Source organism: Dermacentor silvarum, chromosome 2, assembly GCF_013339745.2.
Source record: "Dermacentor silvarum isolate Dsil-2018 chromosome 2, BIME_Dsil_1.4, whole genome shotgun sequence".
NCBI classification, from domain to species: Eukaryota; Metazoa; Arthropoda; class Arachnida; order Ixodida; family Ixodidae; genus Dermacentor; species Dermacentor silvarum.
In genome coordinates this window covers 194,509,328-194,522,600 of record NC_051155.1, presented here as the reverse complement: position 1 = coordinate 194,522,600, position 13,273 = coordinate 194,509,328, and the positions used below count along the sequence as shown (strand labels likewise).

General features: G+C 48.5%; 1 protein-coding gene across 2 annotated transcripts in view; it reads right to left on the bottom strand.

The window, feature by feature from the left end:
* Positions 1-2,313: 2,313 nt before the first annotated feature.
* LOC119442374 (steroid receptor seven-up, isoforms B/C) overlaps positions 2,314-13,273 on the bottom strand; it is a 134,379-nt gene continuing 123,419 nt past the window's right edge. For both annotated transcript variants that reach the window (XM_049662098.1, XM_037707229.2), the window contains one exon: positions 2,314-7,701. In XM_049662098.1, the coding sequence (XP_049518055.1) occupies positions 7,427-7,701 (275 nt within the window). In that variant the 3' untranslated portion in view covers positions 2,314-7,426. The remainder of the gene's footprint in view (positions 7,702-13,273) is intronic.

Below are 13,273 nucleotides of genomic sequence, written 5' to 3'. Positions count from 1 at the left end.
GCCTAAGCCCCTCTTTATAGCAGACACTATATAGACGACGAAAAAAAAAAAGATATTTGCACAAAAAGTACACTACCAAGCTGAACGTTACCTTTTAACGCAGGACACTCCTTCCCGTTCGTACTTACGATGTTCGAAGTTCCATCGAACAAGGAGATCACTTAGATGTCGGGCAAGCACAGTTCAGCCATTAGTGGAAGATCTTTGTGTGGTTGGTGTTTCGTTCACGTGCACCAAAAGCACGGTATACAAGAGCATGTTTGCACTCCGCCCACATCGGAATTCGGCTGGGAACTCGACCTGTGAACTCGAGTTCAGCAGCGGAACGCCGTAGCCACTCACCGTTCAAGCGTTATATATATAGATAGATAGATCAACGCGATGCTTAACAGAGCGACGAAGACGACGATGAAGACGCTGGCACATGGGCCGGATCGGACGTCTCTAGCCCTAGCCTGCTCTGTATATATTTTGTAAATATATCCTTCGCCATCATCTCGCTGCCGTCACTATATATATATATATATATGTAGTGCGATTAAGTCTCTCCGGCTGCAATCAGATGGTACATAACACTATACTATGCTACGCAAACTAAGCGAGCCAATTCACTTCGGCAAGACTGTAGCACCAGCAACGCTTCGGGACGCGCCACGATGCTTTTCCTCGGTGCATATACGGTCCCCCTATCTATACGTGGGTCGTGCCCGCGACGCGGCGGCGGGGATCGCGACGCTTGGTCGGTTTGCGCAGCGGTTAGCGCGGTTTATGCCCTTGACAGGCGGGACGGCTGGGGGGAGATAAATATGAAAGGCCTGCTCGTGCAGTCGCTCTTTTCCTTTTTCATTATTATCCCCCCCGATGACGAACCCTAAGCTTATACTATACTCTATATACCAAAGCGCCGACGATGTGTGTCGCCGCCTGCCGGAGCTTCACTTTGTGATCAACAACGACGCCTGCCTCTTTCGCTTCACTTGAATTGTGTTTCATAATTGTAGTCTGGGGCAACAAAAGATCGCAGTGGCAAATGAGCCTATTGCGAGATAATTTTATATATTTGCCAATAAATTATACGCTACCTCATTACAGTGACGTCATACTTCTTTGAATGCTGGAGTAGCTCCGGAACTATGTTTTCGAATGCGTAGGCTCAGAAAGCAGGTGCATTAGGGTTTTCTGTGAGAAACTGAATTCTTAGTATGTTAACCATCATATTTGTTTTGATGGCACAAGAACAACGCTTAACTGTATACGCACACGTGATTGCTGATTAACCTTAGTGTGCTTGTCTTTTTCATTTTCATATTGGGATATACATCTGATCTTCATCTTTATTTCGAACGAATTATTTTTTTTTTTACTCCTTGCTACTTTCCTTTTTTCATGTTACTGCCCAAGTTTGCTTTCTCTTTCAGACTTTGTCTAGCTTTTGAAAACTTATCACTTACTTTATGGCTTTACGTTTATATAATCTGTCAGTTTATAAAAATGAGGAGCCAGCTTTGCTGCTTAAAGTCCCGCTAATAAAAACTTGCCCACAGTGTCTAGTTGACTCTAGTTTTAAGCTCAATAAGCTTTTACTTTTCCCCGCCTTTTTCTATGGTTTCCTTTTACCACTTTTTCCTCGCGTCAGGTAAGAAACATAAAGAAAATAGAATAATAGTGGGAGAGTTGGGGAGAGGGGTGCGGGGTGCTTGGTTAAACAATGCTTTTCCTTTTTGCTTCGTTCTTTCCTTCTTGCTTGCTCATTTTCTTTGCCTCTATAAATTCGTGATTGCTCTTAATTTTTCGTTTTTCTTTCAATGTGCTTTCATGATTTATTTTTCTTTAACATTACCTGTGCTCTCCCCCTCTAAACTAGCAGGCCCTGCATATGACATGGCTTACGCCAGGTTCCATTAGTATCTCCTTTCCTTCTGCAACCAGGTGAGCACCTTATATATATATATATATATATATATATATATATATATATATATATATATATATATAAGCAATCTCGCATTTAGACGCAACATTCATAAAGCCATAAATCGAAATAATTCGGGAGGACTGGCATGTATGCATATATTGTTGAATCTCTGAAAAAAGAAACTTGGTGGACCAACTTCAAACAGTCGTTTTTCGTGAAACAGCACCCTCTTGCACCAGGCAGGTACCTAGATACACGAGCAATGTACAATAAAACCTTCCTCTTTATGAACAATCCTTCCGCCCTTTCCGTTGCATTCCGTTAGTGGTTCCGTAAGCCCTTCAGGGTGTGCACGGGACACAAAAACGCCAGCCGTAATTGACAACAGGACGACGGCATTCGAGAAAAAAAAATTGCACTTTATTGTGATCAGTATCACTCCTCTCCATTGCGCTATATAATAACGAATTGGTGGGTGTGAGTGCGCGGGCCACCTTCAGTTTGAAGCATGAGTACGCGCACATGAAAACCACGGTGGGCAGAAAGGAAACGTTTCCGTTCGTTGTTTTCTTTTTCTTAGTTTTTCTGTAGTAAATGATTACACCAGCAGGAACGTATTCTGGACCGCTTGATGATTTGCATGAACGACTCTAGGATTCGAAGCTCAATGCAGGGTAATCTTGGCCAGCGTCATAGACAGCATCTTCGAGCGGCCGTTCTGGCGTACATCCCCGAAGAGCAACAAAGTTGTGTAGGACAACGTTCAAGCTGCAATTAGAAAACAGGTGGTCTCTACCACTGATAATTGGGTTTCGTTCTACCCGTTATAACGTGTATAACGGGACTTTTCCTTAAGCGACGATTAAGTAGGCGTGTGAAGAGGCATTCAAGGTTGCAGCTTCTATCTTTACAAGCTAAGATTATCTGAGCAGCCTTTTTCCTGATCCGCATTTATGGCTGAGTACGAAATTTCCTGACGGATAATGTTTGCAGGTAAGCAGAACACTTACTGTGTGGACAGCAATAAAAAAAAATCTTTTTTTTTTTTTTTCATACTGGTGTCTAGACGAGAAGCAGTCCTCAGAAACGTTAAAGTGGTTAGACAGGTTTGTAGGTGGTCCACAACAAACGGTGCAACAGATGCTGACAAGTAATTTTAATAATCGATCCAACTTGAAAAAGAAAACATTCTTAAGGCTGTGTGCAAATTACCGCCATTGCAACCAGGATAATGAACGAGCCCCTTGTACAAACCACAACTACGCCTTACCTAAACGTAATCTTTCAATAACGCTTCTTTATACAAAGGGTGATCGCTGACTGCGTACATTTAGCTGTTGAGGCAAGATCAAGATAAAACACAGCTTTTATAGCATGGAACCGTTAAAGAAGTATTTGAAGTCTTTTCACTGGCACGGGCGAATTCCTAATTCAGTAATCACAGAACGGAAATGTTTCCCCTCTGTCCAGAGCTCAGTAAAACCGGACCTCTGCAATCATTCGGTGTCGTTCATCTAAAACACACTCTGGTTCGCTGCTTGCAGAACACGTCTGCTGTCACATATGGCCGCTTGTTGACACGGAGAAGAAAGTAATTCGCAGATCGTACAAACCGTTCCAACAACAAATGAACAGCGCCAAAAGTTTCCGGCGGTGCGTAAAGATTGAAAGTACAGGTGTGCAATGAACGAGGCGGATGGCTTGAACCTCTATCGCTGTCCCCAAGCGCTGAGTGAACGGGCTACGTATTACTGTAGTCAGTGTAGAGTATAACGTGACTACGCGGGATACCGTAGGCCAAATACGGCGTGCTTTCGTTCTGATCACTTCTGTTCGCCCACCTAAAGACTCTCAGTTTGATCAACGTATAGTACGGTGTTACTGTGCCTGCTCTCTTTGAAAGATTTTCTTCACCTAGATTCAAGGTAAACATTGAGTCAGTCCATGTCACCGTAAAGCTGAGGTTGCTACGAGTCAGTTATCTCAGACGAACAGCGCTAGCAAACAACTGTCCTTTCTAACTTTTTTCTTTCGGTGAAACCGAGCGAAATCAGTAATTTTAAAGTCTTGTATTCCATCAAACGGCCCGTCAACGCAGCGCTAAGGGAAGGCGACATTTTTTTTATCTCTTTCTCCCTGTTTTCTTTTATCTCTTTCTCCCTGTCTTTTCGCCTAGAATGTCAGAGGTTCACAAAGCAGAAGCGAGCAGATAGAACGGGACAAAGACGCTGTATCGACACTGATAAAATACCACAATGTGTACAACGTTCACACACACACAGGCACACATAATTGAAATACACACGCACGAATTCAGCTCGGCTGTGGAGTGTCTGTCTCCATGTACGGCTTAATTTGGCTCTCTGTCCGTATGAGAGATGGGATAAAATGAGCGAAAAACTATACAGTAACCAACGATGTCGAAGGTCGCCGAGATCACCGACTGCTAAGCTGTACGAAACACGAGCAGTCGTTATACTTGCAGTCACTGAGATGTGAGACGCTTTTGATGACGCACAATGGTTCACGCGAAAGCACGCGCTGTAGCCGGACCTCTTTCCACCGTGGTTTTTGTAACTTCCGAAAAGAAATTGCCGCAGAACTGATGGGTTAACTCGGACGATTTCACCTATAGATGAACATTTTGTGACTGTTTGGGGGGAGGAGACGAAACATGGTCGTCAGGTGTACTCCGGCACGCAAGGGCGACGTCCCTTAAGTTAAATGTTCATTGTTCCCAGCCCATGTGAATTTAGAGTTTGCGAGTTACTAAAGTATTTAAATTGGGGCAATAAACGCCTTCATCTGCCGACATACAGTTATGATGGTAACACGGAGACACTCTGCCATCACCACGTTTGATCATTTGTCTTAGCGACAGCAGCTCTTTCAGCGATTTTCGTTTATGGTTCTCGCAATAAAAAGGTAGTTGGTGTAGCCGCCGCTTCATATTTGAAGATAAGAGGGTGAAAGTGAAGACTGCTTGTGGGCTACCTAAGCACCTGCTCCTGAATGTGCTCCTGAAGCTTCCCGGAACACCACTGCTGACTAACAGACCAGTGCTCACGTTCACGGGCTTCTAAAACATGCATGCTGTGCTTTTGAAACAGTCGCCAATTTTCAACATTCGATGTTTTTATAGCCGCGTGGATAAACAGCAACTTAAGTTTTACATCTTATGGTTGCATGCATTATTTGTTTTTGTTTTTACCCTTACATGTTTGATGCTCGGCGACACTTACGTTCATTTGGCAGCAGCACTGATGTTTATGTGGTTGCGAAAGCTAGGAGATGACAGGGTGGGACGACAAATTAGAGCAACGTCGTGTCTAGAGTACAGGATGGGAACTACGTGACCTTTGAGACAATTGTAAGAGCCAGTACGCCTGTACTCCGCGGGCTGCATCACTAAAAATTTAGGATTAATCTGAGAACGGGGCGCGAGGACATAGGCTAATAACAACTTCTTTTTCATTTTAGGACCATCTAACGGTCGCATACACCTTTATTGACTCCTTTTTTTAAGTCAACTAAAAAGCTGCAGTAACACGCGGGCAGATAAGAAATCGAAAGTACTGCGAGCTCCTATCTTAAGCGTGCAAGATAAACTCCGAGAGCATGAATGAATGAGAATGGATGAGCATTTGGCCTTCGCACGTGGGTTTGATGCGTAAATTTGGCACCCATGGTCTGAATCCTTCGACACGCGAGGCAAGCCGAGCATTTGAATACGACTTCCTATATTATCACTTGAAACATCTAAGATGGTCTATCAAGCGACCTGTGGTATGGTATCGAAGCGATGAGCTCGAAGTGATTCAGCGGACAATGGGAGAAACAGTAGCGATACTTTCGAGAGATTATACTCTGGGAATAGAGAGAGCGAGTATGTATGCATCATCTGTACACTGAAAAGGATATCTCGCTATCGTTTGCCCTGCTCGGCAACATGTCTTGCTCACTGCGTTTTCTGGTCCGCTCATCAGTCACTAACGTATTTACAAGAACAAAACATGCATTGTCCGAACACACACTGCACGACATGATTGTTCTCTGCGACTCGCGAGAACTGCGGTCCAAACTGTTGAGCTGTACCTGATCTTCGGTGTTCATTACACGCATGTTCACAAGCTCATCACGTTCGCCTGATGCTGCACCGTCACGCAGTCCACTGTGACTCTGGCTCCTGTCAGCTATTTTCGGTCACCGGACGTGGACATCATTTGTGGCCAGCTCATTGATATCACCGGTGGTCTGGAAGCAGATGTGAAACGTGGCACTGCGTCTCGTTGTCAGTATGCTGCAGCGCACTAACTGGTAGACACGAGCTTCTCCGCGTAGATAAACACCGGCCAATGGTCAGAGTCCAAGCACAACAACCAGAAGCTGATCTTGACAGAGCTACTGTAGGGTCTTATAATTCGACGCTGCACAGGACTTTCGTAACACGCGGCGCTCCGATCGTATCAGGGGCTTCCTCCAAGGCCGGGGATCCCTTTGCTTTGTCAACAGCATGCAAGGATGCCTGATAACATCACTCGTGGGCCACGTATGCCAGATCTCGTCATGGCTAGCAACGGTATTTTCTTGGGCTGTGGCATTCAGTTCAAGAAACAGTGCAGAACACCTGGAAATGAGCGAACTGCAGGCGCCCTACCCTGTACGATATAGCATTTCTCTTACGCTGCCTCTTTCATTTCTTTGCTTGCATGGCTTTCAGCTTCAGTTCTGCAGCTTCACCGCGGATGTTCTGTGAGGCTCTAGACCAGGCGATGTCTTTCCAAGATAGCTTGCTTCCTCTTCACAACCCTCGACAGCGCGTAGCGGACAGCAGTTGCCGCAAACTCGCACAAAACCGGCGGGCAAGACGACTTCGCCGATGACGTTGTGTCCGGAAGCTGCTGAATGTTTTCTTCCGGTAAGCCAGGATCACAGGTATCACTGAGGGAACAATGGTGCCGAGGAACATTAACAGACCACCGGCCACAAGAAGCTGAACATTATAAGTTCACCGTCTCTGGTTGCCGACTCGTTCCGCGCACTTTTTGGTCTTTTGCTGCGCTTTCTACACAACGCACCGATTGCGCCGAGTGGATGGCCACCTCGCTTTAGCAAAGGCCGGGACCATAGGCATAACTTCGAGGACCAGGATCTCGAAGAACCTCAAGATGCTGCCGGCCACTGCTAGCCGCTGCAGGACGTCGTGGCCGCGCCGTTTCAACCAACAACTCACTCCGCAGACCTTCTTAGCGTCGCCGCCTAAACAACACACCGGGTGGAATGGGTTGGCCGCGCGATGTCTCACGATGCGCTCCTAGGAGCAGGTCACAGCTGCTTGCCGTTCCTCCGGAACGGGTCCTGAGGCATGCCAAGCACGTCAGCCGCCGTCTCGGCAGCCAGCGGACTGGTGGCCGCGACGGCGCCGGTGGCCATCGGTTGCCAGAGAGGCGCGGCAGTGGGCAGCAGTGAGGATGCCCAGGGGTCCAACGTCGCGTGGACCCCCGACGGAGGTCACTGGAGCGGCATGTAGGGCCAGTTGAACGAGCTGCCGGACAGCAGCATGTCGCGTATCAGCGTCTCGATGGGCGTCTTGCCCACCAAGCGCACGAAGAAGAGCTGCTCGATGACCTGCGAGCTCACTGTCCGTAAGCTGGGTAGCCGCAGCAGCAGCTTGCCGAACCGCGTTGGCTGGTTTGGGTACTGCGTCCGGCAGTACTCTTCGAGCGCGCACTGGGACTTCTCTTGCAGGCTTTCGATGTGCGCTACGTCCGAGAGGCCGCAGGCGTCTGCATCGGGTGGAGAACAAAAAGAGAGGAGGTTAGCGCTAAGGTTAGCCAACGGCGACGCATTTTTCTACAATGGCACACGAACACGGCAAGAATACAATACTGTCTTTGAGATAGATTAACATGGTTTTCGTTCGCAAAGGCTATGTGTCACGTTTTAAGACATGGCGATTGCGAACGAGGATAAAGGGGGGACCACTCATGATGAGGCCTGTGTCCTGGGTCACACATGGCGAGCGCCGACGCCGACTCAGAGCTCGTCATTGTGTAATCCATGCTCTGTACTCGTTGTTCGAGCTGCCTTTAATGATTCGCCAACATTAACGTACTCGTTTTTCAATTTCACTAAGAGTGTATGCCGCTGGCCGACGCCTTCGTTATCGTCGCCTTCACCTTCAGAATAGGCCGGGACGTTATTGCGAACAAATCTGGCAAATACGATCGGCTTTGTGAATCGTCGTCCAGGCATCGCGTACGAATTCAGCGACGACGGCGAGCACAAGCCTTTCGGTGAAAACAGCAAAAAGCACATTCCTAAGCAGCCAGCATTCTTTGTCGATATTCCTGTTAGGCATTGGTAAATCGCGTATAGAACGGACTACAATGGTAATGGACATCGCAGTGCAGTTCGACAACAATGACACGGTGCAAACAGAAAGAAAAGAAAGAAGAAAGGAAAGAGAGGATAGGCTCTTCACTTACGGTCGACAAAGCAAGAGAGGTGAAGCATGTAAGCCAGTCCGTTCGTCCGACCACACGCACGCAGACGCAAAAAAGAAGCAGGACAATAAAGGAAAAGAACGCCGTAAAACCGCGAGGTCGAACGCATGCGTCTAACGGTTCTGCACAGAGCCGCGCGACCGGCCGCGTGCGCTTAATTGATCCCGACGTCTTGTGTCACGGCACCAGTGCCGAACCGGCGCGGAGCAGCCGCCCAAGCTGGTCGCGAGAAGCCCTCGCTCTTTCTTTATTTCTCGTTCTCGGTTCCCCTGCGTTATCGTCTAGCCGGCCAGGGGTGTAAGCATCTTGTCCGAGGACCAGTATCCCGCGCACGCGCTGTCTCGCACCGTAGATTAGAGGGGAGGGCCGGGCAGCGCGCGCGCTTCGTCCGTAGTACATATACTACACGTCCTTCCCCGCTGCACTGTGCGTTCGGTCGAGATGGAGGCTGAGAGCTTCCTCCAGCCGCCGTGCCGTTGGTTGGGTGGCGGCGGTGTACTACTATACGTTGCTATTTCGGGAGGGCGGTGGTGGACGGCTAGCGAAGCGTACGTGCGCGCGTGCATATACATATATACGGCTTCTTCTCTCTCGCGTTCACCTTGTGACCTTCGCTGACCCCCGGCGTGTACAGTGCCGCGGCCGTCGGGGTTAAACGGCGCGGGACCTTTTCGGGCATCGTTAAGAATCCTTTATAATGCGCGCGCGCGGCTGGGGCTACGGCAACATGGGTGTGTTGCGCGTCACTGCTTCGCTCACTGTTTTACTGCGCGGTACGTGGACAGTGTACGCACTGCGCAGCGCAGCTTTTTATGGCGAACGACGCGCACACGTCGACGTCGTCATTTTCTTCCCTGCGCTTGACGGGCGCCTTCGTCAGCAGTTCAGCACCGCAGGCATTCCCGTTATACCCGTATGTGTATATGCTCAACCGCCCACAACCAAAACTACCAGCCCGCTGCTGCGGCTACGGTCCCGTTTCGTCCCAGGATCACCACGCTTGTACGAAACTGCTCGCGTACTCGTTTCTTTTATTACTTTTCCTTTGTTTGGTCGTGGGACGGCGCTGGCTATACGCGGTCCTGCAATATAACCCGACTATTCTCGTCCCACGTCGAAACTATGAGCGGTGAGTCACAAAATGGTGCTGGCGGTAGTCTTGATTTCTCATCTGGGCCACGAATGCAAGAAGCGTCGTTGGTCCGGGGCACAAAAGAATTTAAGAAAGAAGACAATGGCCAGAGCAACACGCAGTGGACCGGAGGGAGAATTAAGCGGAGGCGGGCGATCTCACTCCCGAGGCCAAAAGGTCAAGTCGTGATCAGCTATGGGGCAGGTGCCGAGCCACGGCTTGTCCGGGACGCTATTAAATTCAGGTTTGATGGTCTGCACCGTTCGTTCCATTTTACCACAGAGCAGTTATACGTTCTCGAGGAGTGTGCGCCCGCTTACGCGAGTGCAGCGTCGATGTCGTGGAGTAAATGATGGCTGCAATCATTTCACCAGCCTGTGACTGCAAGTAGCGGAAACCAATACCCCGAATCACCGGCCCCTGGAGCAAGAGTTATTGCAGACAATTTGCTCGACCTCTTTTTCGTCCGCTATTCTCGGTATTCAGCTCGCATTATTATTATTATTATTATTATTATTATTATTATTATTATTATTATTATTATTATTATTATTATTATTATTATTATTATTATTATTATTATTATTATCAGTAGTAGTAGTAGCAGGAGGAGAGGAGGCTTGAGAAGGCGGAAACCATGGCTGTTCTAATCAATGTATTAACTGTTTTTCTGATTGATTGATTGATTGATCCGTAAATGAATAGAATGCTGCTAATGATGCATTCACAGATATGTTTCGGAGAAAAGGGAATGCAGACCAATACGACGATCAAGCAAGCTTGACTAATGGCAGACTTCTTTCTCGTTCAAGGCGGACTTAGTCGCGTTCACTTTACGGTTGGAAGACGATTGAGTCATTTTGTCCCGCTTGAAGGAAAAGAACTTGCTCTGCCAATGTGGGCAGTTACACCGCAAAAGCGTATTCCCCATAAACGCTGACATCATTCGCAGCTTGCAGCACTCGCTCTCTTTTCCTAGCTTCACACTGCCGCCGACGACGCGCGTGTCACATATATATGCCCTATAGCCGCCAGACGAATCGCGTGAAGTCCCCCGGTGACAGCTTTTGGGCGCGTAGACAAAACAATCGCAGCTGTTTCACGGTGGGGGCGATGGCACAAAGCGTGCGCCGAGCCAACGCAAGCCGCCGCGTAGGGATCTGGAGGGCGCGGCTGGCGGCGACAAAGCGTCAAAAACGGAAGCGCGACGACGCCTTGTATTCCAGCGTACAATCTAGCACGCTGTTAGCGCTGGCTTCCTTCTCGGGGCAACGCTGCCCCCCAAATGCCCCCGAGGCTCACCACCGAGGAAGCGAGGGAACATCGAAACGCTGCCTGGCGGGGAAGAAAGATGGCGAAACAAAGTGTGACAGAGGGAGGGGGAGGAATAAGAAAGTCGAGATTAGAAATAAAAATGCCAGAGTGCTCTTATAACGAGAGGCCGGCGCCGAAGAAAAGACGGGGGTCGTGTCGCTCGGGTCCCTCCGCTCCTCCCTGCTTTATTAATTAAAACAAGCTCGACGAGCGGCGTTGCGGTGTCGTTGCTCCTGCCGCTACTGCGTGCTGTTGTCACTTTCTCGCTTTGTTCCTTCATTTTTTCTTTCTTCTTTTAATTCTCGAAAAGACAGACGGCAAGCGCAAGCTGTGCCGCACAATTAACGCAATTAACACGCGAGCGCCGGCGGGACGAATAGGCGTGAGAGACACCGCACTTCATGAATAAAAGCGAAATGAAGAGGGGGCTGCAGGAGAAAATCCCAGCTCCAGTGGCACTTGGCACAAGCTGTTCTTATGTCGCGTTTTTGCAGCGGCCCCTTTCTTATACGTACACAGCTCTGGCGATTACGCGCGTATGTCTGGTTACGTTGCGTACTATTGCTTATGCAGGTCTGATGTTGTCGCGGGTGCGAAAGAGACCGACCATATATGAGCGTAATACAGACACGTCGCGTCGCGGCATTATATTTCTATGTTTACCGTTGTGCTGACTCTGGCTTGTTCTACTGGATGGTCCTTGCGGCGCGTCGTCTTTTGTTTCTTCTCTGTTTCTTTCTCCGCGTTCTTTCCTTCCCCTTAGCTCCACGCAGTAGGAATACGTTCTGCTCGCTCTTGGCAGCCGGTTCCTTTCGCATCCTCCCCCCCCCCTCCCTCCACCTTTTTTTGTAGCGTCTTGTGCATGTGTACGTGCCACAAAATAATCATAACGATGATTCCTGCACTGTCTCGCGACAGTGGGCGACGTTGGGCTTGTGGCGTTGCATGACTACTGAAGAGCGAGACAGCCGCAACGAGACGTGGACAAATAGGCTTGCGTTGTCTACAATTCCTACCTGACTTCGTCTTCTGAGGTGCGATGTCTCGCACCTCAGAAGCTGTCTTGCGAACTTGGTTCGCCCGAACTATGCAGAACTCGATCGCAACAGTTATGTGTATACTCTGTAATGAAGTACGGTTTACCCCTGCGCGTGCGTGCCCATAAATTTGCTGTTGTCACAGCGATGTGAGTGGTAGTTCGCTTTGTCGACGCTGCAGCTACCCGCAAACAAATTTTCATATATAGCGGCATCGGTCTGCCAATATTCCTCCGTGGCACGCTCACGCGACGTGAGGCGGTGACGGGGCGTGACGTGACGTGACATCTGGGTGACGTGACGTGACGTGGTGTCCCTGTCAAGCGTATGGCGCACATTCAACGGCATAAATTGCGTCGCCTCGAACACGTAAATAAGTTCTGCGGAAATGAACAAGGTGAGAAGTTTTTTTCCCCCCCTTTCTTTTCATACAGCTGGACAATAAGGAAGTCTGAGAGAATGCAAATAACAATATGGTGCTAACGAACAAGCCAATGAATATAAAGCGCCGCCTGCCAAAACAACACAAAAGCGTAGGATGTTTATTTCCTGCACGTTTAAAGTGATCTGACTGCTGTTATGACTACGTTTCGAAGGGAGTGGTTAGATTGCTTTCTTCTCTTCTATGTCTTTTTTTTTTCTGAGAAAAGTGCTTATGATCATCGCTAACAAGACGACGATTCGAAGAGCAGAAGAAAATCGACCCACAAAGCGCAATATTATACTCGGCACAAACGGCGTATATGCTAGAACGGCGTATATATAGTAATAAACGATGCGCACGCTCGAAAAGCACACGTAGCCCGTATAAGCAGTCGCGTACTCAAAACCACGTCCCAGAATTGACGCTGCTATAATTTGCTTGTCCAGTCTCGCCGTTTCTATAGACTACAGAACCAACCGGCCGTTCAGGTCCTCGTCTGAATATTCATGACTTCATCGCGCGCGAGAAGTATTAAAGCGCGGTCGTAAGAAGCAAAGTGGCGAGTGGCTGGTGCGCTAATTATATTACACTGGTGCAGCGTTTGTTATTCTTCCATTCGGAACCAAGTTAGAGGCGACACATGGCGGCACGTGTGATAAGACGACTGCTGAAAGCAAAGTAAACACGCATGCAATTGGAGCGTTACCGAGAGAAGTGAGAAGAAAAAAAAAAGAAATAAAGGCTTCTTTGCTGTTCATATCATTGCCATTCACAGCTAAACCGCAAGGCACGGATCACCGAAAGCACGCCTCAGCGACGAGTCACTAATATATTTGGTCCTTCAAAGCTTCAATAAGGCACTTCATCACGCAGCTTCTTTTTTTCCCGCACAAAATTATTAGCAGCACTTCTTTTGCGTGGCATTCAGTTTGCCGCGTTCAATAG